Source organism: Saccopteryx bilineata, chromosome 5, assembly GCF_036850765.1.
Source record: "Saccopteryx bilineata isolate mSacBil1 chromosome 5, mSacBil1_pri_phased_curated, whole genome shotgun sequence".
Taxonomy (NCBI): Eukaryota; Metazoa; Chordata; class Mammalia; order Chiroptera; family Emballonuridae; genus Saccopteryx; species Saccopteryx bilineata.
The window spans coordinates 136,670,703-136,697,546 of NC_089494.1; the positions used below are offsets into that span (position 1 = coordinate 136,670,703).

The 26,844-nt window shown below is 40.2% G+C and overlaps 1 protein-coding gene across 4 annotated transcripts in view; it reads left to right on the top strand.

Moving 5' to 3' along the window:
• The first annotated feature begins 1,035 nt into the window (after positions 1-1,035).
• The window catches only part of ODAD2 (outer dynein arm docking complex subunit 2), a 225,820-nt gene continuing 200,011 nt past the window's right edge, over positions 1,036-26,844 (top strand). For 2 of the 4 annotated variants that reach the window (XM_066280409.1, XM_066280410.1), the window contains exons 1-7: positions 1,036-1,093; positions 4,205-4,468; positions 17,150-17,307; positions 19,881-20,073; positions 21,023-21,129; positions 21,308-21,444; positions 24,402-24,518. In XM_066280409.1, coding sequence (XP_066136506.1) covers positions 4,245-4,468; positions 17,150-17,307; positions 19,881-20,073; positions 21,023-21,129; positions 21,308-21,444; positions 24,402-24,518 — 936 coding nt within the window. In that variant the 5' untranslated portion in view covers positions 1,036-1,093; positions 4,205-4,244. Of the gene's footprint in view, positions 1,094-4,204; positions 4,469-17,149; positions 17,308-19,880; positions 20,074-21,022; positions 21,130-21,307; positions 21,445-24,401; positions 24,519-26,844 lie in introns of those variants that run through there. The other 2 variants (XM_066280411.1, XM_066280413.1) reach the window with 2 other exon arrangements.

The following is a 26,844-nucleotide window of genomic DNA, read 5'->3' on the forward strand; positions in this document are numbered from 1 at the left end:
TACCTCAATCTCATTTCTCTATGTGTCTGTGGAGAGGCTGTTTTTGAGCCGGGCCAGTATAATACCCTGGCATGTCATAAATGGGCTAACATCATCACACACCTGCCTCTTTGGCTTTAGAGAAAGAATCCAGTTCTAGTTTCCAAATGGTCTAGCAACCCTAAATTATCCAGCGCTGGTTCCAAAACACTCACTGCCCACCACGCCAAGAGAGTATATGGCTCACTCCCCTCCCCCTGAAATATTTTCCCCCAAATATTTCCCCCACTGCCTCGGCTCCCACTGGCTTTACAGAGATGGGACTCTTGTCGGACAGTCTTCTGGTGGGAAGGATTTTCTTAATGGACAAAGGTAAAAGGCACTAAGAAACATGGAGAAAAGGTCTCATTCCAGTTCTCTCAGCTCGACGACTGCGGCGCAGGCTCTGCTTCTCCAGTGCGCATGATTCGACCACATTTGTTTTAGGAGAGAAACAGGTCAGCCTCCCACACCCTACCCTGTGAGAGGCCCCAGGCGCCCTGTGAGTGCTGGTGCAGACTGCGTGCAACAGCCCAGCACACCTTTCTGTGAGGCCCGGGGGAAGGGCAGCTCGGCGTTTCTACCGGCTGTTTCTCTTCCTTTCTGTTGCATTAGGTGGCTGCGAACACCCCTGCGCGCCGGTGACCGTCAATCAGGGAAAGCCCCCCCCCCCCCCCAAGCGAGTCGGGCAGAGGTCATGAGGAGGGAGGAGGAGGACGCTGTTTGCGAAAGGGGCGCCGGTGACCCTCAATCAGGGAAAGCCCTCCCCCCTCCCCAAGCGAGTCGGGCAGAGGTCATGAGGAGGGAGGGGAAAGACGCTGTTTGCAAAAGGGCACCCGGAGTGCGTGTGGCAGGCCCGCGGTGTGGCGGGTAGGCGGGTAGGCGGGTAGGCGGGTAGGCGGGTAGGCGGGTAGGCGGGTAGGCGGGTAGGCGGGTAGGCGGGTAGGCGGGTAGGCGGGTAGGCGGGCGTTCCCCTCCCCTGGGCTGCGACGCTGCTGCTCCGCACGCAGGCGGGGCCCCGCTGTTTCCTGCGCGTCCTAGCAACCAGCCGGCAGCGCAGAGCTAGGCGCTGCGGGTAAGTGTGGCGAGGGAGCCGGACTGCTTCGGGGCGGCTGCCTGGGGCCACTGCACCGAGGGCCTGCTGGCCTCTGCAGCCGTCTGTGTGGGTAGAGAAAGGGGCCGCTCCCAGGCCTGGTGGCAGCCCTTCCCGCTGTCTCCCTGGACCCCCAGACCGGAGAGCCGGAGAGCCGGAGAGCCATCTCTCCTTGCGCATTCCCTCCCCACCTCACCCCAGCCGGCCTGCCCAGGCCTTGGGACCTCCTGCTTCTCCGCCCCCGACCCCTCATCTGCTCTACGTCTTCAGCCACCTTCCCTGCCTCTTTCCTAGGCCCCCTTCTCTCTCTAATGTCCTCTTTGCCTACGCCCTCCCGCCTTCACCCTTGAACACTGATCCTCCAACCCCGGCGCCTTACGAATCAATTCCAAAATTTTAATTTTTTTTCTGTAGGTCTCCCTGAATAGCGTCACCAGTTCCGGTAATGCCGGCATGGCCGAGTCAGCCCGTGGAAGTTACCAGCTTCGTTTCTAGATCTCAGAGTGCCGACATCCCCCTAACCTCATAGTTGGGTTTTGCTTCTGCTCGGTTATTGCAGAAATTATATGTGAACAGGTTTCAGTTTATTAATGACACCGGAAGCTTGTAACTGACCCTCGGGAAAACAAATTCTGTTGTATTTATTAGATTAGTAGACAAAATGAGTGCAAACTACTTCTCTATGGAAACGCATGCATGCACAGAAACTTTTGTCTTTTTGTTACACTTTAACGTCTTACTTTTAATTCAAGGTTCTCTGTATGGATTCACATGAACCCATTTTAATCATGCTGCTTAGGTCAAAAGGACACATGGACTGGCAATGGGTAGTAACTAGGGAACCGCCTGTCTTGGTAAATGTTAGTTTTTCTATTTGTTCTGAATTACCCTGACCGACCATTTTTGACCACTGGAATTAGCTGAGTAAGTGCTGTAGGTTTGGTTCCCTGGTTAAATTAAGAAGCCATCAGAAATTTCTCATACTTAAAAAGGAAGTACACCATATAACATATTTTCTTCTAAAACTCATTCAGTGAGGCCTGCACTTCTGTCTCGTTAAGCCCTTTTATGCGCGATCTCTCTTCTTTGGGATGAGTATAGGCCCCCCGCAGACTTTCTTAGGCCTTTGCTAACCAGCCTTCTCTAATCAAGGCTGTCCATTGCCACAGCTCTTGGTTTACAAGATTCAGAAAAACAATTTAAAGAGATTCTAATATGTTATGCTTGAATTTCTATGAAATTTATCATGATGAAAAGAAGAACTTTTTGCATTTCTTACTTTTTAATTGTCTTCCAGGGAGTTGCTAGGTGATACTATGACTGCCAGCCTTATGCAGTCTATATAATTTCATACTTTTCTTAAAAAATGGTACACACACTATAGCTTTATAAGGTCACCAATATATTGTAATGCCTATTTTGCTAGTCTGAAACCAAAATTATAAATAATACTACATATATGCATAGTTTTAAACATTGACAGTACCCTAACTATAAAATAAAGGGAAATTAAAAGAAAAACAATTGTAGTAAAATATCAGCATAAATAAATAATAAAGTAGATGCTCCAGCCTTACACAGAATTACTGTCAGTGTAGTAGCTCTACGTGCAACCTGATACAGACACATCACAGGAACTTAAATTGTGTGACTAGCATAGCCATCAGTGGATTTTCCAAAATGCCAAGCTTTTGGTAAAGTTCCACATAATATGAAGTGTGTACAGACTTCTTTTGATTGATATGATAGGTGCAGTCTGGGAAAATCCAGTGTATATTAAAACTGCGAAACAAAAAACTTTGTGATTATTTGTAAAGTGAAGTTAGGTTCTGGGTGCAGATATTACTTATCTGAAGTTTTTTACCTCGTACATGCTCAGAGCTTGTAGCATAATGCATCTATCTGGAGGACTGATAACGCATTGCAGGACACTGGACATTCTTGACCCTCATCGCTAAATGCCAATGATGTCCTTGTCCTCTCCTTTTGATGATGAATTGTCTTTACAATACTTATGTACTGCTGCTATTCAGCAGGCAGTACTTCTCCATGAGAACTACTGAGCTAGACGTCCCTGTTACTGGATTACAAGGTTTAATACTGTACAGAAAGTAAAATCCCCAAGTCATTTCTCTAGAATCTTACTATGACTGTGCTTTTATAATAATGATGGGGAGGATGCTAATTATATTCTAATTGAACTTTATAACTATTCTTCTTAAATATCCATTATGAATTAAAGTCAAGACTTCTTTTCTAACTTGGTTTTTATTTAATGTTACAGACGATACCTTTTTAAAAGTCTTTTTTTTTAAGACAAATTTAATGAAAGGGAAATTTACTTCATTTGAATTTCTGTTTTAATTTTTAATGCTAGACTATTTTGGTAACCAATTTTGACAAACAGCCTAAAAATATTTCCTTTGGTTCTTACATCTTTCACATTTGCTCTTAAGAAAGTTAAAAATTACAATAAAATATTCTGGGCAGGAAATATGGGCAGAGTACAGTATTGGGATTACTCAAATATTCTGGTGTATAGGATTAATACGTGGTATACCAATTTTCAGAGAAAATTAAAATTATACTTTACAGTAATGTTCTTATTCTATTATTCAGAAGGCACTTGGGAAACTCAGAGCTTCCAGAATCAAGTTCCTCAGGATGTAGATGGGACTAGCAGAAAGTCAGAATAACAGAATTAATAGCATAATTCTAAACAATGTGTGACCCGGCTGAAAAGAGTGTTCATTGCTCACATTACCTTCAGTCCCAGCAGAGCTGCAAATCAAAGGCTGATTCTTTATTCCACTTCAGAGTTTTCTGTTTCTGTTTGGACCCGGGGAAATGAAAAAGACGTATTCATTTTAGGGCAGACAGAGATTGGAAAATCCTTAAGTACTAGTCAGTTTTGCTTAGAGCTGGTTCAGTGAAAATTAACTATTTTATTGAATTGAGCCATTAGATCATTTAAAAATCCACCTCTAAGATAAATAAACAGAATGTGGGTTGGGTAGCACTGGCTTACAATCTTGAAAATGAAAAATTGTCCAATGAAAAGGTAGATTCTGTTGTCTCTTTCTACTCTGATAGAGTGTGTGTGCTGAGCTCAGCTCCGAGTGTTATTGGCTCCATGGGCCTGGCGCTGACCAGATCAGTGCAGTGGACAGCTACTGAACATGGAGCCAGGACCCTGGAAGTGACACCTCTAAATGAAGCAATATTGAAAGAAATTATTCTGTTCATGGAGAGTTTTATGTATAAATATCCCCAAGAAGCTAAATATGTTTTTGTAGAACCACTTGAATGGAAGACAGAGATGGACCCCTCAGCTTTTGAATCAGGTTATGTTGCCAGGTAAGCCAGTTAATTGCTTCTAGAATGGCATATCTTCATTGTACATATTTTTATTGACTGATTGTGGATTTTGAACATCTATGAATCTCAGAAACCTTCTCACCCAAAGACTGCAAACTGGAGGCGCTCAGGTGAAAGCTGAAGATATTTTGATTGGCCAATACGCTGATTTCAAATTGAATTTGAATTTCTCTTGATAGGGGATGCATTCTCCATGTCACCATACTCCCAGTGTTAGCTGTTGTTGGATGTCTGGCCTTTCCACTCATCCACATTATCTGATAGACGCTTGTAGACATTGCTTTGTGACCTCTGACATACCTTTTGGTGTTTAAATCTATTCGTTTCTGGGGTTACAGAGGGAGAATGGCAAATTTTTGTTCAATATAAGGGAGGGATTTAACAGTAAACTTGCCCTAAAGCGAGAACCTTCCAAATTTGAAATTACAAAAGAAATCCTATCTCTGCTTCACCCAGTAAGCTGTCAGTTTGTCTCTTCTGAACATAGCTAAAATATAAAATTTATATAAATTTATGTAATTTATATAAATATCATTCTATATCATATATAAATAGCATATATAAGTTATATAAGTATCATATACAACTATAGATTATCATTATAATAAATATATATATATAATTTTCTATCTTTTTTGTTTTGGTCAGCCTCAGTTTTTATTTTCCACTTGAAGGATTCTGATCGTCTTTGATTATGCACATGAACTTTTAAAGTCTGGCATATCAAGAGCAGTTCCTGAGCTAGCCAAAGCTCCCTAGAGATGCCCTTTCCATTTTTTTCCCTGTGGGGTTGCTTGTGAGAGTAAACTCAGAATTATATTTTTAGTGCTGTGAAACCATGCTTAAACTGTGTTTTAAAGGCTCTTCAGTTCTGATATCATGTTGTCCCTTCTTTCTGAATTTTCTGAAATCTTTTTTAAAAATTGTATTATATTTCTAACTTTGCCAATGGTCGCTTTCTCCCAAAGTACCTGTTGCTCTTTGTTGCTGCGCCCTAAGTTCAGTGTAGTACCTCATTCTTTAAACCTTTGAAAGATGAACTCAAAACCAATTAAAAACATGAATGACTTAGTGCAAAGACAGATTTAAAGCAGATGTCAGAAGAGTATCAAGATTGTCATTGTATCTTGCCTTTGTACTAATTTTGTGTTTCAAGTACAAACAGAACCACATCTGGGCCCTTGTTAGGTGGACTTATTACACACCTCAAATGTGTCACTATTTCTCTCTCTCTCTTGTCTAATTTCTCTGTGCTTCATATATCTCTGCACACAGTCTATGTACAGTGAATGTTCCCTTAAGCAGGATATTTTGATGTTTTGATACTATGTATGTTTTGAACCAACCATACCTTAATTGTCTTCCTCTTGTTAAATTTACTATGCATCTTTCCCTTTGGTCAGGTTGTCTATCCTTTCTTGTCTGGGACCTTTATTAATGCAATCTTTGATGTTGGAAGGGATGAGAAAGGTCTGATAGTGGTGCTTGTTGTATTTGAGACGAACATGCCTGTGTGGCTTGATAAAAACCAGACAGGTACTGATTGCCCTGAAGAAGGCAAAGGATATACCTGAGGTTTTGATAGTAACAGTAATGCAAAATACCAAATGCTTTCACATCCAGGTCTTCATCAGACCCTTTGCTCTACACCTCCAACCCCAACCAAAGAACTGTCAGCAACCTGTAGTAACTTGGAGTTTCTACATTTAACAACATAACAAGTGTTGTCCCCCTGGACGGTTGGCTCAGCGGTAGAGCATCAGCCTAGTGTGTGGAAGTCCCCTTTTGATTCTGGTCAGGGCACACAGAAGAAGTGACCATCTCCTTCTTCTCCCCCCATCTCTCTCTCCTCCACCTGATGCCACAACTTGAATGGTTTGAGCAAAGTTGGCCGTGGGCACTGAGGATGGCTCCATGACCTCGCTTCAGGTGCTAGAATAGCTCACTTGCTGAGTAACAGAGTAGCAGCCCAGATGGGCAGAGAATAGCCTGGTTGGGGGCTTGCTGGGTGGATCCTGCTTGGGGCACATGTGGAAGTCTGTCTCTCTGCCTCCCCACCTCTCACTTAATAATAATAATAAACAAGTGATGTCAACTGGAGATGCCTCAATGACTAGAAGAATATATTATTGTAACAGCCCCAACTACCTTGTTCTTTGATTTCCATTCATTCTTCTTGCTTAGCTGCTGATTCTTAGTACATAATTTATGCACCTGTTTAAAGTGGGAAAGACAAATTTCAGGTCTGTAAGTGCAGGGGGATGGCCAAAGTCATGAGGTATTTGGGCTTGGAGTCTTTGTGTGTGTTTCTACTGAACAGGAATATCTTTGGATGTTTTAGAGTAAAGGCGGATTCTTCCTTCCACACATTCCCTCAGGCCTCCTCTTGCAAAACCAAGTCATTTTTATCTACACTAAGAGTTGGCTGAAGTAGGTAACGTACCTCCTTGTGTTGATCTCTATGGATTTTTTTCTTTTTTCCTTTTTTTGTGTGGCAGAGACAGAATCCGAGAGAGGGACAGATAGGGACAGACAGACAGGAAGGGAGAGAGATGAGAAAAAACAGTTCTTCATTGCAGCACCTTAGTTGTTCATTGATTGATTTCTCACATGTGCCTTGGTGGGGTGGGGGAGGCTACAGCAGACCAAGTGACCCCTTCCTTGCTCAAGGCAGCAATCTTGAGCTCAAACTGGTGAGTCTTGCTCAAACGAAATGAGCCCGAGCTCAAATCAGCAACCTTGGGGCCTTGAACCTGGGCCGTCCATATCCCAGTCCGATGCTCTCTCCACTGCACCACCACCTGGTCAGGCTGATCTCTATGGATATTTTGGGGAGAATATATATATTTACTTATTTACTCTTGTGGCCTCCCTTCCCATTTGATGTTGTACATCTCCAAATGCACTCTCTGCAACAGTCAGTAGAAGTCTGGTCAGCCTCCACCTTCATTAGGCTTGTTGGCATCTACCATTGAAACATCCATGAGTTACACTGAAGAGGTCTTACATTTCATCAACTATCATCTTTGATTTCCTTTCTTGCAGGTTGGTTTTAACTGAATGCATAGCACAGTACTTTGCACATGTTGTATAATTCATTCTTTTCCTTTAGAATCATTGCCGGTGTACAGCTGTTCAACCTGGAATAACATTTGTTATCACCTCTCCATGTTCAATGTTGGGGCAGGGGAGTATCTCTACTTTCATTTTAATGGAAATCATAGGTCTCTTTATTACCATTTCCAATTGCTTTTGTTCTTGTCAGACTGGATGAGATTAATAACCTTCCTGAAACACCTCAGAATAAAGCCCAAATCCACTGTAAACTGAGAACAGATGACACCACTCAATGGTAACACCACCTGTCAGTGGTGTGCACAGCTGGGTTGCTAGCTTCTCTTGAATCTAGCTTAGAAATTCATAAATTGGGTAACATTCAGAATCACTTTGTAAAATGTTACCTGTTCTTTTCTCTTTTTCTCTGGTAGAACTATAACTTTTGAATCACATTTATTTTAATGTGGCAGTATTTTAGTTGTGAATCGTGCTCTGCTTTGTCTCAGTAACATGTTATGAGTTGAGACAAAATTATATGCTATTAAGAGTTCTGTATGGACAAGAAGTTAGGATGCCTAACAGTATCTGACTTCCCCACAGCAATACACATATCACGCAAGTCATACCTTTCTGGTCCTTAGTTTTCTGACCAATATTATGAAGGGCTGAATTACATGATCTCCAACCTGAAAACATTGTATTTTGAGCTCGTGGTATTATAGTCATTGGCCATACTTTTTTTTTTTTAATTAATGTTAATGGGGTGACATTAATTAATCAGGGTACATATGTTCAGAGAAAACATCTCCAGGTTATTTTGACATTTGATTATGTTGCATACCCATCACCCAAAGTCATATAGTCTTCTGTCACCTTCTATCTGGTTTTCTCTGTGCCCCTCCTCTCCCCTCTACCCCTCACTTACCCTCCCTAACCCCAGCAAATACCACACTCTTGTCCATGTTCCTGAGTCTCATTTTTATATCCCACCTATGTATGGAATCATATAGTTCTTAGTTTTTTCTGATTTACTTATTTCACTCAATATAATGTTATCAAGGTCCATCCATGTTGTTGTAAATGATCCGATGTCATCATTTCTTATGGCTGAGTAGTATTCCATAGTATATATATGTAGCACATCTTCTTTATCCAGTCATCTATTGAAGGGCTTTTTGGTTGTTTCCATGTCTTGGCCACTGTGAACAATGCTGCAGTGAACATGAGGCTGCATGTGTCTTTACGTACCAGTGTTTTTGAGTTAAGGGGGTATATTCCCAGTAGAGGGATTGCAGGGTCATATGGTAGTTCTAATTTTAATTTTTTGAGGAACCACCATACTTTATTCCATAATGGTTGTACATTCCCACCAACAGTGGATGAGGGTTCCTTTTTCTCCACAGCCTCTCCAACACTTGTTATTACTTGTCTTGTTGATAATAGCTAATTTAACAGGTGTGAGGTGGTATCTCATTGTAGTTTTGATTTACATTTCTCTAATAGCTAATGAAGATGAGCATCTTTTCATATATCTTTTTTCCATTTGTATTTCTTCCTGGGAGAAGTGTCTGTTCATGTCCTCTTCCCATTTTTTTTATTGGATTGTTTGCTTGTTTGTTGTTGAGTTTTATGAGTTAGGCCCTTATCTGTGCTGTTTGAAACTATCATTTCCCATTTAGTTGGCTGTTTGTTTTGTTGTCAGTTTCTTTTGCTATGCAAAAGCTTCTTAGTCTGATGTGGTCCCATTCATTTATCTTTGCCTTCACTTCCCATGCCTTTGGAGTCAAATTCATAAAGTGCTCTTTGTAACCAAGGTCCATGAGTTTAGTACCTATGTTTTCTTCTATGTAATTTACTGTTTCAGGTCTTATATTTAGGTCTTTGATCCATTTTGAATTAATTTTAGTATAAGGGGACAAGCTGTGGTTGAGTTTCATTCTTTTGCATGTGGTTTTCCAGTTTTCCCAGCACCATTTGTTGAAGAGGTTTTCTTTTATCCATTGTGTATTGTTGGCCCCTTTATCAAAAATTATTTGACCATATATATGTGGTTTTATTTCTGGGCTTTCTATTCTGTTCCATTGGTCTGAGTGTTTATTTTTCTGCCAATACCATGCTGTTTTGATTATCGTGGCTCTATAATATAATTTGAAGTCAGGTATTGTAATACTCCCAGCTTCGTTCTTTTTCCTTAGGATTGGTCTGGCTATTCAGGGCTTTTTATAGTTCCATATAAACCTGATGATTTTTTGTTCCATTTCTTTAAAAAATGACATTAGAATTTTGATTGGAATTGCATTAAATTTGTATATCCCTTTGGGTAATATAGTCATTTTGACTATATTCTTCCTTTTCAAGAACAAGGAATATTTTTCCATTTTATTATATCCTTTTTGATTTCCCTTAACAATGCTTTGTAGTTTTCATTATATAGGTCCTTTACATTCTTTGTTATGTTTATTCCTAGGTATTTTTGTTGTTGTTGCAACCATGAAAGGGATTGTTTTTTTGAGCTTGTTTTCTAATGTTTCATTGTTGGCATATAGGAAGGCAATGGACTTCTGTATATTAATTGTGTATCCTGCAACCTTACTATATTGGTTTATTGTTTCTAGTAGTCTTTTTGTGGAGTCTTGGGGTTTTCGATGTACAGGATCATATCATCTGCAAAAAGTGAAACCTTTACTTCTTTCCCAATATGAATGCCTTTTATTTCTTTCTCTTGTCTGATTGCTCTGGCTAGAATTTCCAATACTACGTTGAATAAGAGTGGAGAGAGTGGGCAACCTTGTCTTGTTCCTGATTTTAGAGGAAAAGTCCTCAGTTTTATGCCATTTAATTTGATGTTAGCTGATGGTTTATCATGATGGCCTTTATTAGGTTAAGATATTTTTCTTCTATACCCATTTTGTTAAGTGTTTTAAACATAAAATTGTGTTGTATTTTATTGAATGCCTTTTCTGCATCTATTGATAAGATCATATGGTTTTTGTTCTTTGTTTTGTTGATATGATGTATTAACCATTTTATGTATGTTGAACCATCCTTGTGATTCTGGGATGAATCTCACTTGATCATGATGAATTAATTTTTTAATGTGTTATTGTATTCGATTTGCTAGTATTTTGTTTAGTATTTTAGCATCTGTATTCATTAGAGATATTGGTCTGTAGTTTTCTTTTTTGTGTTGTCCTTGCCAGGTTTTGGTATGAGGGTTATGTTGGCCTCATAAAATGTGTTTGGCAGTATTGCTTCTTCTTCAATTTTTTTGGAAGACTGAGTAGAATAGGAACCAAGTCTTCTTTGAATGTTTGATAGAGTTCACTAGTATAGCTGTCTAGCCCTGGACTTTTATTTTGGGGGAGGTTTTTGATAGTTGTTTCTGTTTCCTCCCTGCTTATGGGTCTGTTTAGGCTTTCTACTTCTTCATGACTCAGTCTAGGAAGATTGTATTGTTCTAGACATTTGTCCATTTCTTCTATATTGTTAAATTTGGTGATATAGTTTTTGATAGTATTTACATTAATTCTTTGTATATCTATGATATCTGTGGTGATTTCTCCTCTTTCATTTTTGATTTTGTTTATATGAGTCCATTCTTTTTTTTCTGTGGTGAGTCTTGCCAAGGGTTTGTCAATTTTGTTGATCTTTTCAAAGAACCAACTCCTTGTTTTATTATTTTTTTCTATAGTTTTTCTATTCTCTATTTCATTTATTTCTGCTCTGATTTTTATTATTTTCTTTCTTCGGCTGGTTTTTGGTTGTCTTTGTCCTTCTTTTTCTAGTTCCTTAAGATGTGAAGTTAAGTGGTTTACTTGGGCTCTCTCTTGTTTGCTCATATAGACCTGTAGTGATACGAACTTTCCTCTTATTACTGCTTTTGCTGCATCCCAGAGATTTTGATATTTTATATTGTTATTTTCGTTTGCCTGTATGTATCTTTTGGTCTCTGCGCTTATTTCTTCTTTGACCCACTCATTTTTTAAAAGTATGTTGTTTAATTTCTATATTTGTGTGTGTTTGTTTACTTCTTTTTTGCAGTTGATTTCTAGTTTCAAGGCTTTATGATCAGGAATATGCTTGGTATCATTTAAGTCTTTCTGAATTTGTTGATGTTATTTTTGTGGTCCAACATATGGTCAATTCTTGAGAATGTTCCATGTACACTAGAGAAAAATGTATACTCTGTCACTTTGAGATGAAATGTCCTGTAGATGTCTATCATATTCAATAGTTGTAGTGTTTCATTTAAGACGAATATTTCTTTATTGATTTTCTGTTTGGATGAACGATCTAGAGCTGTCAGCGGTGTATTGAGGTCTCCAAGTATGATTGTTTTTATCGGTTTTTGTTTTTAGGTCAGTCAGTAGCTGTCTTATATATTTTGTTTTGGTGCATATATATTAAGAAGTGTTATATCTTCTTGATTCAATGTCCCCTTTATCATTATGAAATGACTGTTTTTGTCTCTGATTACCTTTGGTTATAGTCAGCATTTTTAGATATGAGTATTGCTACACCTGCTTTTTTGGGAATATTTGCTTGGAGTATTGTTTTTCAGCCTTTCACTTTGAATTTGTTTTATCCTTGTAGCTTATATGTGTTTCTTCTAGGCAGCATACAGTTGGATTGTCTTTTTTAATTAATTCTGCTACTCTTTTTATGGGTGAGTTCAATCCATTTATGTTTAGTGTAATTATTGACATTTGAGGGTTTCCTATTGCCATTTTATATTTTGCTTTCTGATAGTTTTGAATCTTGTTTGGTTCTTCTCTTTTGTTTTTCTATCATTTGTTTTTGTTTGGTTTTAATCCATACTTCTTTTCTTATACTTCTTTTTTTCAAGCCATATACCTCTGTGTTGGATTTTTCAGGTGTGGTTACCATTAAGTAATGGAAAGCGTACATATCATGTTCATTGTAGTACATTATCTCATGAGTGCTTCTGCACTCTATCCTTTTTTGCTATTGCTAATCTTTGTACTCTCCCCTTTTTTGTTTTTTTTGGCACAGATTAACCTTGTTTTTATTGTGATCTTGATGGAGCTTTTAGTTGTAGTTTTGTTTTGTTTTGTTTTTTTTGTGTCTGATTGAAAAACCCCTTTAGTATTTCCTGAAGTGGAGGTTTTCTGGTGATAAATTTCCTCATCTTTTTTGTATCTGTGAATATTTTTATTTCTCCTTCGTATTTGATGGAAAGCTTTGATGGGTATAGTATTCTTGGCTGGAAGTTCCTCTCTTTTAGAACTTTAAATATTGGGGTTCAATCACTTCTAGTTTGTAGAGTTTCTGATGAGAAATCTGTTGATAATGTAATGGGCCTTCCTTTTATGTTGTATTCTTTTCCCTTAAGCATTTTTTCTTTGTCATTGGTTTGTGCCAATTTCATTATGATGTGTCTTGGAGTAGGTTTGTTAGGGTTAAGATTACTTGGTGTTGGCCCTGGCCAGTTGGCTCAGCAGTAGAGCGTCAGCCTGGCGTGCGGGGGACCCGGGTTCGATTCCCGGCCAGGGCACATAGGAGAAGTGCCCATTTGCTTCTCCACCCCCCCTCCTTCCTCTCTGTCTCTCTCTTCCCCTCCCGCAGCCAAGGCTCCATTGGAGCAAAGATGGCCCGGGCGCTGGGGATGGCTCCTTGGCCTCTGCCCCAGGCGCTAGAGTGGCTCTGGTCGCGGCAGAGCGATGCCCTGGAGGGGCAGAGCATCGCCCCCTGGTGGGCAGAGCTTCGCCCCTGGTGGGCGTGCTGGGTGGATCCCTGTCGGGTGCATGCGGGATTCTGTCTGACTGTCTCTCCCCGTTTCCAGCTTCAGAAAAATACAAAAAAAAAAAAAAAAAAAAAGATTACTTGGTGTTCTGTTTACTTCTAGAATATGAGGCTTTAGTTCTTTCCACAGGTTTGGGAAGTTCTCGTCTATTATTTGTTTGAATATGTTCTCCATTCCATTTTCTCTCTCTTCTTCTGATAAACCCATTATTCTTATGTTGCTCTTTCTGATGGAGTCAGATAATTCCTGTAGGGCTATCTCATTTTTTAAAATTTGTGAGTCTCTTTCTTCTTCTCTCTGTAGTACCTCTAGTTGCCTTTCTTCTATGTCACTAATTCTCTCCTTTATCTGGCCTGTTTTCTTGTATATTCCTGAGTATTTTTAGGATTTCAGTTTTAAATTCTCTATAATTTAACTCCAAGGTTTCTAAGCTATTGAAATATTTTTTATAGATTTTCCCTCATCTATCTGAGCTACATCACTGTCTTTTATATCCATGATATTCAATTTCTTTTTCATTAATAGCATTTGAGAGTGGTATTGTTAATAACACTAATAAGGGTTGATAAAAAAATTTTTTTTACAGAGACAGAGAGAGAGTCAGAGAGAGGTATAGACAGGGACAGACAGACAGGTATGGAGAGATGAGAAGCATCGATCATTAGTTTTTCATTGTGCATTGTGACACCTTAGTTGTTCATTGATTGCTTTCTCATATGTGCCTTGACCATGGGCCTTCAGCAGACCGAGTAATCCCTTGCTCAAGCCAGTGAGTCCAAGCTGGTGAGTGAGATTTGCTCAAACCAGATGAACCTGCGCTCAAGCTGGTGACCTCAGGGTCTCGAACCTGGGTCCTCAGCATCCCAGTCTGACAGTCTATCCACTGCGCCACTGCCTGGTCAGGTGATAAAATTTTTTTTTGAGAAAATGTAGTGAAAAACTGAAAATTCTATTATGTTAAGTGGGATAAAAATACATAGAGCGGAGGGCCTGGGTTGAGGGGCGGGGGAGTGACAAAGAAGCAAAAAACAAGGCAAGAACCCAAAAAATACTACAAGGAAAGAATTTGGATCAAGAATAAAATAATTTGTAAATGATGGTCGAATGAGAGAAATAGTGTAAGAGAAATGAAAAAGAGAAAAGAGAAAGAGAAATACAGTGAAAAATGAAAATTCTATTGTATAGAATGGAGAGCTGGAGTTGGGGGAAATGCTAAAGAGATAAAAAAGCAATATAAAAAGCAAACAAAATGACACAAAAATTTTGAATCCAGAATAATATAATTTGCTTGTGGGTGAGATTCGAGTGAGAGAAAAAGTGAAAGAGAAAAGAAGAAACAAAAAGAGATAAAAAAAAATTGAGTTAAGTTTTTTGGAATGTAGCACTCATAGAAAAAAAAAAAGAATGGAAAATGTAACACCTGTGGGTAATAACATTCAAAATGAAAAGAAAAGAATAAAACTGAAAGAGGATAAAAACCATGGTGGAAGGAAAATAAAAGATAAAAATATAAGAGAAAAAATGGAAAAAGTTATAAAGACTGTGAATTTTTCCTGGTTTTGAGAGGTTATCTTCTGCCTTTTTCTTTTTTCTCTCTCTTTTTGGCCGGTGGCGCTGTACCCCAGGTTCTGCCCCTGTGGCACTCTTAGGCAGAGATTTGCTATTGTGTCATTATGGTGATGACATATACTAGGTCTCAGTCCTGTTGGTAGGTGGGGCTTGCTGGTGTTTGCAGGCTCCAACAATGGGAGAGTCCGTTTTCCCTGAGCCTCTCCCCAAACCTGTCCTTCCTGAACCAGCAGCCTGGACCCAGCTGTGAAGTTTCCCCAGCCACTGTCTGGAGAGCAAGAGGCTCTAAGAGCTGCCAAATGCCCCCTCTATCCCCACTCAATGCAGGGTTCTGGGTAAGGCTTTGCCAGCCAGAGCCACCAGTGTAATCAGGCAGGGCTGGGAGCCAATTACCTTTCAGGTGTCTTTCTATGAGCCTCTGGGCATGTCTAGTATGCCTCAGCAGTCCGCAGGTCTGCTCTCCAGAGGCTGTCTGCAAGCTGCCTGCGCACCCTTCCCCCCACCACTTCCACAGTTCTCTTCCCCAGGAGAGTGCTTTGTTAGCCTGTATCGCTGGCAGAGGTCTGGCACCCAGACAGGTCTGAGTGTAGGGAAGCCAACTTTCATGCACTTCACACGCTCTGTTGTTTGGGAAGCCAGGATTATTCAGAAACTCTGGTCATAGCCCACACAGAGGGTCACTACTGACAGTCTCTGACCCAGCCCCTCCATCGGGGAACGGGCACCCATGCCCGAAGCGCCAGGTGGATCCACTTGCATGCACACTACCCATGCTCACCGACTGGGATACCGGGAGTAAACAAAGCAACTGCTTGCTCACCTCTGCCGGGGTCTGCCGCTGACATTAGCTCCATGTGGGCTGAGCCACGGGCCCATTCTCTCCTCGGCTTGAATGTCTCTGCCCTAGCCCAGCTTCTTCCCCAGCCCTCGCTTTCCCTTAGTTCCAAGTGAAAGCAGCCCTTGCTCAGATTAGTGAGGAAAGCAAAATACTCCATTCTCCATCTTATTTCCTTCAGAATGGATTATATATTCAGCCACCTTTTCACCCAATCATACCTTTTTTTGATGTATGTGTATTTCAGATGCTCCTGAGATTGTTTTTCTGTCTCTAGTTGTTGAATTTGTTGAAGTTTCAGGGAGAGGTATCGGGAGCACTCCTCATGGCGCCATTTCTCTGACATCACTGGGCCATAGTTTTGTTATTGGGCTCTTTAGTGTTCTTCCCTGAGAATTACTAAATAATTTCTCAATGCTAGCCTTTTGTCCTGTGTTACTATTTAAACATGTGTTTATTGAATAATTACAATATTCTGGACACTAAACTAGACACTGGGGACTAAATACATAAGACATTTTCTTGCTGAGTATTTTTAGTTCCATTCTCCAATTCCAGTTTAAAAGTTTCTTGATCAGGGCAGTGGATTTCATTTATAGCGCATTCTTGACCTTCATGAGCTGGGCACAGCATTTGTAGTCTGAGTCTATCAGATTTACTTTTTCTGATAAACTGTTAATATTTCACATCTATTCATGTGCATTACAATTTGAAATATGTTAGATGAGGTTTTAAGATGTGGGCAGTTTTTCTGGGGATATCAGTATGTAATGAAAAACCTAGGCAATTTGATTACTGTTGTAAGTGGTTAGAAATCTATAAAAATATCACTGCTATAAAAATATCTTAATATTTTAAAAATGCCAACTTAAAAAAATAATTAAAATGGATAGAAACATCTAGGAAACCAGTAATTTCTGATCAGGAAAAGCCCATTCAGAGAAACTCCTTAGAATCCTAAAGTAAACCTAATTACACTGATGGCAAAATGATCTACAGAACAGATCTAGTTTTTAATTTTTTTCATAGCTTTTCTGGTTCATAAACAACATAGAGTAGCCAAGAAAATTTCAACCACTAATTGCTGTGGTGTAAAAATTGTATAAATGAAATAATTCTAGAAATCCTCAAAACATGAACGGTCCTGTAGAATGTCAAACACATTGTTAGGAGAACAAAAACTGGTTGAGTTTATGTAGGTTTTTAAGAAATTGCTTAAAATTTCCTTTTGGGTGTGTCATATTGCTCATGAATTTGGGAATTTAAGGATCTGAGTGTGGAAGAAAGTGGGAAAATAGATGAGCTTCTAACAAGAGGTATTTATATTCTTTGTTTTGTAATGACACATGGGATTAATTTGCCAGAGTATCTTAAACTTACCTTCTACTGGTGTCCAGGTAACCCTAAGCTTTCAATTTTGTTTTTTCATTTTTAGTGCAACAACAGTCAGATCAGAAGAAGCTGATAAAAATGGACAGCCTTTGCTATTTCTTTCTGTACCGCAAATTAAAGTTCGGAGCTTTGAGCAGTTGTCATACTTGTTATTTATTGCCAAAGATACAAAGTTGAAGGAAGCACAAGCATGCATTGAAGGTGATATTTACACTCTAGTCTGTGACTGAACTTCTAGAAATCTGATCTTGGGGCAAATCATTTGAAAAAAAGTTCTGTAACCCAGAAGGTAAAAAATCACATGTTCAGCTTCACAAAAATGTCACTAATATTCCTTGGCTAAAATGTTATGCTGATATCCAATTCTACTTCTAAATGAAAGGCCTAATACTTTATTGCTAGTAAGAGCCTAGATTTATAATTTTAAAGATAGCCTCCTTATTCTCTGGAACAACCTGAGGCCCGTAGCCTTGAAGTGCATGTCAGGAGAGAAGACTGATGTCTGTGACTGGAATCTACCCTCTGGGGGATGGGGGATGACTTCTTTCCTTTACCACGAATGTAGCTCTTCCCTTACAGAGGTGGTCCATACTTTTCTCACTTTCCGTTTGTCTCAGTGCTCTTCCATTGTGGACTATACAGTTGCTGAGATAGTTACAGTTGTTCAGTGGGAGATATTCTCCCTCTTCATTAAGGATATACATATATTGCACTCATTCTGTCTAATCATCTAACATCTAAAGAAAGAATGTGACTGATTACCTGTCATCATTATGCCCTAATTATTTCTTATGACAAATACTTAATGATGTGTGTGAGTGTTGCTGCCTTGGAATCGTCTGACCAGTGAGTCCTAGGCATAAAGGACCTGAGTTCTGTCTCTCAGCATTCTCTGCCACTGTCTGTCACTGTCAGGTGGGAAGACGGTATGCCCCTTCTCTTTTTAAACTAAATGAAGGTGTGTGCCTTAGGATGCAATCTCTTTATTTTTTGCCTCCTCTTCCTTATCAGGCTGTCTTGTAACCAAAGCTGCTTCCATGAGGAGGAATGAAACCTTGAGAGTAAAGCTGAGTTCAAGAAGATAGTCACCAGGGGCCTGACTGTTCATTAAATTCAACTTAATGCATACATTTAGTACTATACATAGACTGCTGTACATCTAGTCTGGCTAGATATGTGTCCTTTGCTGCATTTTGCCCTTTCTGTAAGAGTTTCTAGGTACTGCTCTTAGTTTTAGGTTCAAACTGAATGGTACATGGCAATTTGGGAGTCAGTCTTATGTCTTTCCCCAGAATTCACATAGCATCACATTCCATAAATTTTTATGGATGACATCCATAAAGTCGGTAGGTCGAGACTGCATGGAGGGGTCCAGGAAAGGAGACCCAGCTCTCCTTGCACCCCCTGCCCGCCGCGCCCCTCAGCCCTGTGCTTCTCTGCTCTTCCCTGGGGTCCAGGAGAGGAGACCCAGCTCTCCTTGCACCCCCTGCCCGCCGCGTCCCTCAGCCCTGTGCTTCTCTGCTCTTCCCTGGGGTCCAGGAGAGGAGACCCAGCTCTCCTTGCACCCCCTGCCCGCCGCGCCCCTCAGCCCTGTGCTTCTCTGCTCTTCCCTGGGGTCCAGGAGAGGAGACCCAGCTCTCCTTGCACCCCCTGCCCGCCGCGTCCCTCAGCCCTGTGCTTCTCTGCTCTTCCCTGGGGTCCAGGAGAGGAGACCCAGCTCTCCTTGCAGCCCCTGCCCGCCGCGTCCCTCAGCCCTGTGCTTCTCTGCTCTTCCCTGGGGTCCAGGAGAGGAGACCCAGCTCTCCTTGCACCCCCTGCCCGCCGCGTCCCTCAGCCCTGTGCTTCTCTGCTCTTCCCTGGGGTCCAGGAGAGGAGACCCAGCTCTCCTTGCAGCCCCTGCCCGCCGCGCCCCTCAGCCCTGTGCTTCTCTGCTCTTCCCTGCGGTGCCGCCTGTTTCCTTTAGGAGAGTTGCTACCATGACTCTGCTTTTTGTCATTTCATTCCAGTTGAACTTTCTGAATTTGTCCCATAAGGATTTCCTTTTTTCCTGCCTAAATACTTTTTTTTTTTCTAAATATGTTCTTGCCCCTTAATCATATATATTTTAACTTTTATCAAATTCTGTTTTTATCATCTCTAGGATCAACTTGCACATCTCTGCCAGCCTTGCTCATGAGTTAACTTTTAGTTATTTGCTATAATTTTGGTATGTGTGTAAATACTGGTTGGATTACTTTATTCCAACTTTAGTAGCAGGAGGCATTGAAAATGAACAGTTTGAACAGGTGGAGAGACTAGCAGGAGATCTGTAGACCAAGAGAAGCTTGCCATTTGGGGAAGAAACATGCATTTGTGGATTCTGAGCACTGGGGCATGTGCGTGCATACACACACACACACTTCTAGTGATGATTCTTCTAAGAGGATGAGTATTTCTCTGTCTTCAAATCAATTCTGAATGTATTAATCGAATGCCTGTTCTGAATAATGCCTATTGGTCAACTCAGAAAAAAAAAAAAAGGAATGTCTTGGCTTTTGTCCTGTTAGGGAGATGACATATATAGCAATATTGCTATAAAAGATAGAACATCTCAAAACGTATAAGAAAGCTCCCAAGTCCAGTCAAACTGAGAAGTGGACATGGATTCAAATTGGCTCAGTTAGAGAATGCATAATGAAAGAGACACAATTTAGTGAGCTTCAATGGATTTGTCTTTATGTATCTTATAATAGAAGACAAGAGAATAATTTTTATTTATTTACTCTTTTGGTCAGCTAACAAAAACCCTGTAGCAAAAATCCTGGGCTTGGATTATAATGCGACGGATGAAGGCTCCTCTACATTAAATATCCTTGATGACATTACCAAAGCTGATGGCCCTGACAATGTGACAAAGAGGAAGGTTGCCATGCTGCTTAGGCAGCTGGATCTGCACCTCCTCGATTATTCTCTAAAACATGTTTCATTGTGAGTATTTAAAACAAACTTCTAAAAATTAGTTATAAAAAGTGCTTTCAGATTTTTAGGGCAAAAAAAAAACCCCAAGAAAAATAAAGTATGGAAGTCATTGCTATTGATTGAACATTCAGTTCTATTGGAATAAAATTTTAGTTTATTGCATAGATATTTCTGTTCTAAAAATTAAAATTTGTTAACATTGCTAAAGTGTTCCAGTGGGATTTCATTTAATTCTGAAGACATTTAGTGGCCTTAGACTTTCAGTCTCTTAAATGAAGACTCTTAGGTAAATTATTAAATTATAATGCAAATATCATGTAGAGTTTACCAGGTTTAAAATTTGTTCATTTTTTTTTTTTGCCAGTGCACTGACCAGTGGTTGTGCAGTGGATAGAGCATCAAGCTGGGATGCTCTTAGGTTCAGAACCCTGAGGTTGCCAGCTCGAACATGAGCTCATTGATAAGATCCCAAAGTTTCTGGCTTGGCTCAAGTTCACTGGTTTGAGCTTAAGGTTGCTGGCTTGAGCCAGGGGTCACTGGCTTGACTGGAGCCCCCAATCAAGGCACATATGAGAAGCAAGCAATGAACAACTAAGCAATGCAGCTACAAGTTGATGCTTCTCATCTCTCTCCCTTCTTGTCTGTCTCTCTCTCAAAAAAACAAATGTTCATTTTTCTAGTGTTTCCTAGTATTATAGTATTATCGTTAAGAAATAAAAGCAAATATTTAAGTATGTTTAATGTTGTATTAAACACAAGTCAGTAATTCACAAGACAGGTTTGAGAATGTTATGAGATTATAACATGCCTAAAATTAATTACAATTTTGTTATTGTTGTATAAAACTGTAATTTTAATTATAAAAAATATTTCCCGTGACATATTGGAATGTTTTCATGTATATTTTGTAGAGTCTGTTTTAAAATGTTTTAATTGAATGCCTAAACATTTATTTCAGAGAAATATGTTTAAACCCAGCAGCAATTAAGCACGAGGTAGAACTGCTCAAACATTTCTCAGGAAAAGGAGAACAAACAGTCTTGGAATCTATCAACTATACCTCAGGTTTATGTTTTCTCAGAGTCATTTATGTTATAGATGTTTTCATACTTATTTTTTAAAATGCTTCTACAGCTACATTGGAATATAATATTTAAGAAAATGAAAACAATTTTAATAAAATATATGTTTTTGGAGCCAAACATAGTTTACAAAACTCTAAACTGATTGATATTTGGTTTAGATTATGAATTTTCAAATGGATGTCGAGCCCCGCCTTGGAGACAGAGTCTTGGGGAAATTTGTTATGTGCTGATGAAGCCACATGATGTTGAAACCTTGTGCATTACTTGTAGTGCAGAAGGAGTCTTTTTAAATGGTGTAAGTAATTTATTATTATTATTTTTTCTTTCTTTTTTAAATTCAGTGAGAGAAGAGGAGGCAGAGACAGACTCCTGCATGTGCCCTGACTAGGATCCACCTGGAAAGCTCACTAGGGGGCAATGTTCTGCCCATCTGGGACCCTTGCTCCATTGCTCAACTCTTCTTAGCACCTGAGGCTATGGGACCAGCCTCAGCACCCAGGGCCAACTCGCTCCCATCAAGCCATGGCTGCAGGAAGGGAGGAGGGGGGGAAAGCAAGACGGAGAGGGGTGGAAAAGCAGATGGGCGCTTCTCCTCTGTGCCCTGACTGGGAATCGAACAGGGGTATCCACACACTGGGCCAACACTCTACCACTGAGCCAACCGGCCAGGGCCTGTAAGTAATATTTTAGAAATGGCATTGACACTGGTGCTTAGTGTGGTGCCTGTAAGTGCAGACTTGTCTCTAGGATTGAACTCCAGTGACCACGGAAAATGAGATACTGTTCTATGAGATACAGGCAGATCCGTTTGCTATGTGTACTTGCTGGGCCAGTCCAGAGTTGTCTCAGAATTAGCCCAGCATTCCCCATCACAGATCATTAAGTCAGTCTTCTAAGACATGACCTTCCAAGTGACTCATTCTACTTCAAAAAATGAAAACCTTCTTAACATAATCGGTGACATGAATATTAAAGGAAAGAAAAGGCAAACAAGGAGCACTGAGATAACACAGGAGCAGTAACTGCAGCTCCTGCCCTAAGAGTTGAGTGACAGAGGGAAGAGGAGGAGGGGTTGTCAAAATGTGGACACCTGGAGAAGGTGCCCCATGAAGCTGGGACCCTGATGGCTGGGGAGGGGGCAGGGCCAGGCTGCGCTGGTACCTAGGATCTCAGAGGAGGGCCCTTGCAGAGCTGGACTTAGACTTCTGGGTAGTAGATTCTGGTTGCCTTGGTGATGGTGCCTTAGGAGCTCAGGGGAGAGGTCCCCACACAACTGGGACTTCTGCCACTGAGTAATGGTCACTTCCAGCGCTCTGGTGGCCTTCATGACACTTGGGACCCAGACCTCTCAGGAGTGAGTGCTACCCAATTAGTGCTAGTACCTCAAGGAACTCAGAGGAAGATCTTGGCAGAGCTAAGAGCTAATTTCCAGAGGCTTTTCCCCCCTATAGTCCCAGCACATGGCTCATGAGTTGTGTGCTGGGACTATAGGGGGGAAAAGCCTCTGGAAATTAGAATCAACTGTTGCTACTGGAAACAACTGCCACTGTCTGGGTGTGAGACCATTGCTAGTTGACTAACAGGAGCAGGGGAGAAGTAGGAGGCAGCGCGTCCTTTCTTTCACTTCCTGCTGACTGAAGTGGACCGATGCTGGCGAAAGAGGAGCACGTTGTTACAGAGTGCCAGCCCTAGTACACAGAGCAGAGCGTGGATGGGTGAGCTCCATATTGAAAGGGAGACAACATGGGGCCTTCTGAATTTTCTAAGTCGAAAAGCTTTGAGTCTCATACCTGTTCGCTAAGCTTAGCTAGGAGGAGCCCAGCTTTCTCCTCGCAGTCCCTTGCCCTTGGTGTCTTCTTCAGGGTAGTTTTGGGTCTCCCAGCAGAATTCTGTAGGGAGGACCCAGACTGTCCGTGGGGACCCAGCTCTGCCAGGGGACTGTGTAGAGAGTGGTCCCATCTGGGCTTAGCTCGGTGTGCAATCGCTGGTGCTGCTTCTTGCTTGGAGGCGCCTTTTCTCACACCCCTGGGTGCTCTCTTACCAGCGTGACAAAGCTCACTTCTGCCATAGAGGGAGGGGGAAAACCTAACTATGAATTTTCTTTTGGTTTGTTTTGCTACTTTAGGAAAGTGAAATATCTCCAGTTAGAAAATAAGAGATTGAAAAAGGAATAATTTTCTTTGACTTTCTAGATTGGGACAGGAAGGAGTCTATGCTTCTTATAAAAGGCTCTTGATCCTCGGAACAGTTTATTTGATGTGGAAACATCTAAACATTCCTCTCAGTTTAAAATGGAAACACAAGGAATATGAAACTATGCAGTAATTACAAGATGTATAGCACACTACAGTTATATGTATATATGTTATATATACAGTTACATGTATAACCCACTACTTACATATATATATATAGTACATATACACTGCTCACAGAAATTAGGGGATTAGGGAACGTGCAGATACTCTAGTACTTTCAGCCTTTTGTATAGTGCATTTTCACCAATGAAATAAAAGTTGGTTTTGCATCTCATTTACATAATTGAACAACTTTCTTTGACTTGTCGTTTGCTTTTCTGATGTTTTTGTTTAATAAAAAGAATCAAATGCTTCTTTTTTTATTGCTTTGTATTCATTTTGAAACATCCCCTAATTTTTGTGAGCAGTATATATGAACACATAAACATATATCCATATATCCATATATATTTGGTTAAGAGAGAATAATAGGGGTAGGAAAGAAGAGGGACAGGAGGAAAAGAAAGAAGAGAGACAAGAGAGACAGAGGCAGAAGGTGGAGGGACAGGGAGTTGCACGGAGATCATAATGCTAGAAAACAAGCCTAGAGCAACTTGGCTATACACACAGAACAAGAGCCGTGCAACAAGCAGGAACATAGGCTTTTCTGTGATGACATTCTAATCTTGGGGCCTTTTATGACTTTGTGAAAGGCTCTCGAGGTCATAATGCATTTCCACATTAGAGGAGCACAGAGGGAAGGAAGCTGGGGTCTGTGCTGAGCAGCAGCAGCCCTGCCTCTCAGAGGGGTGCTCAGTAAGTGCCTGCTGCGTGAAGTAGTTAATAGGCACCTTCAAGTTCAGGAGGAAGGGTTTTGCGGTGACCCTTCTTGTCTAAGGACTGCCCCGTGGGTCCGTCAGAGGAGAAAAGTGATGTGTACTTGGACTGTGATGTATTGATCAGTTTCCTGTATTACTGTCACATTGATAATAGCACCAAACGTTTTCTCCCAAAGGGCAAAACAGATGGTGAGGGAGAAATCAATTATGAGCGAAAAGGAGCAATTTATAAAGACCTTGCCACATTATTGAAAGAAAAATCAGCAAAATTTTCAGAAAATATGTCTAAAAAGGTAAGTTTTACAGTCTCTTCTGAACTGTCATAAAATTGTATTACTTGATAACAATTTTCTAGAGTATAAAAAGTTGGAGTAATTCTGCCTTTTGTTGGACACTACTTTTAATTATTAGAGTGTTTTATACAATGTGAAAGGAATATGGTAAATGTAGTACTTTAACACTGTTTCTCATTTTCTTTAGGTAGTGGGTGTGATATTTTTTTCACTTTTCATCTTTCCTTTTGAATGGATAACACTGAAAATATGGCCTCAACCCTGTTAATGAAGCCTAGATGTTTTGATTATTTTCATCCTGTGGTTACTACCTACCTGCATTGTCTTAAGTGTGTCCACTGAATGTGCATAGAGCTGTGCTGCTTTTCTGTCCTCCATGGTTTTCAAAATAGTGCTGAACAAAGACATCAGTCAGCAGAATAGTTTATTAAATACAATTTTGGTTAAAGTTGATATGGGTGAGAAATGATATGCAGGGACCACTCGTACGAAGGTGCAGGCTGTTTGAGATGGTCCGTCAGGTCACTTTCATCCTGACCCTGCCCCGCCGACGCTGCGTCTCCTGCGAGCCTGCTCCTGTCTTGTTGTGCCACTCCTCTCTGCATGTCCTGGGGGAGCTTCTGGTTCCTAGAGGCTCATCACCCACTTCCCGGACCCGACTTTTCCTTTGTTGTTGTTGATGTTATTATAAAACATATACATAAAATGCAAAATTTGCCATTTTTATCATTTTAAGTGTATCATTTAGTCATAATTAATCACCTTCACAGTGTCATGCAACCATTACTGTTGTCTCTTCCAAACCTTTTACATCATCTCAAACTTAAATTTGTACCTATTAAGCAATAACCTCCCAATCCTCCTTTTCCCATCTCCTGATAAACTCTAATCTACTTTCTGTATCTATATAAATTTGCCAATTTTAGAGATTTTCATAGAAGTGGAATCATATGGTTGTCCTTTGTGACTGGCTTATTTCATTGAGTATAATATTTTTCAGTCTCGTCCACGTTGTGACATGTATCAGAGCTTTATTCCTTTTTATGACTGAATAATATTCCACTTATGTATATCCTTTATTTTGTCCATTCATCTATTGATGAGTGCTTGGGTTATTTCCACCTTCTGTTTCTTGTGAAAAATGCTATGAATAATAGTATAAAAGTATCTATTTGTGTCTCTGTTTTTAATTCTATTGGCTGTATACCTTAGAGTAAGATTTCTGGGTCATATGGTAATTCTGTGTACAATTTTTTGTTTTAATTTTTTAGAAAAATTATCCTTAAACTTTGTTTTTTATATAATTTATTCAATATCTATTCTGAGTAATGTGAGCCATGAAACTAATATTCCTTCTGTCATTTTATCAGGTTTTGTTGTTTGTTTCTTTGATTAGTATGGATATATGACCATATTTTTTGGAGATAGATTTTTTTAGAGATATCAAATTTGGCTATTGTTGCTTGAAAATAGTATTAAGAATGTGATATATATTCTTACAGGAAAATGGGAACTACTAGCATTTACATGACTAGCACAGAGTAAATATTATTAGATTAGTCATACTGTACAACTGTAAAATATAGTTACAGCAGTCATTCAGGTAAATGCAATATATATTCAGATAATTTTATCAGTAGAGAAAGGAATTGATTTTTTAAAGGCCCAGACTTTTCTATTGTGGTCATTGAGTTTAAGCCCTCCAGTGTATATTTTGACTAAAGGACAATGTGTGTTTGTCCTGTATCAGAATTTTAAAAACTAATTATTAGTTAATGCTTCCAGTCACTTAAGTATGAGTGAGTACAGTGGATAACACCTTTAATATTTCTGTCATATTCAACTTTTTTTTAAGTAAGAAGAGAGGGGACAGAGACAGGCTCCCACATGTGACCCAACCAGGATCCACCCAGCAACCCCCATCTGGGGCCAATGCTCGAATCAACAGAACCATCTTCAGCGCCCAGGGCTGACACTCGAACTAGTTGAGCTACTGGTTGTAGGAGGGAAAGAGAGAGTGAAAGGGGGAGGGGGAGGGTGGAGAAGCAGGTGGTCACTTCTCCTGTGTGCCCTGACCGGGAATTGAACCCAGGACATCCACATGCCAGGCCAATGCTCTCCAACTGGCCAGGGCTGGAATTTTTAAAATTTCTTTTTCTTGCATAATTACTGTGGCTAGAATTTGTAGGGCTATGTTAAATACAGGTGATGAAAGCAGGCTCCTGGTCTTATTCCTGATCTTAGTGGAAAAGCTTTCAGATTAAATATGATATTACCTGTAGACTTTTTTATATAGTATATGGCCTTTATTATGTTAAAGATGTTC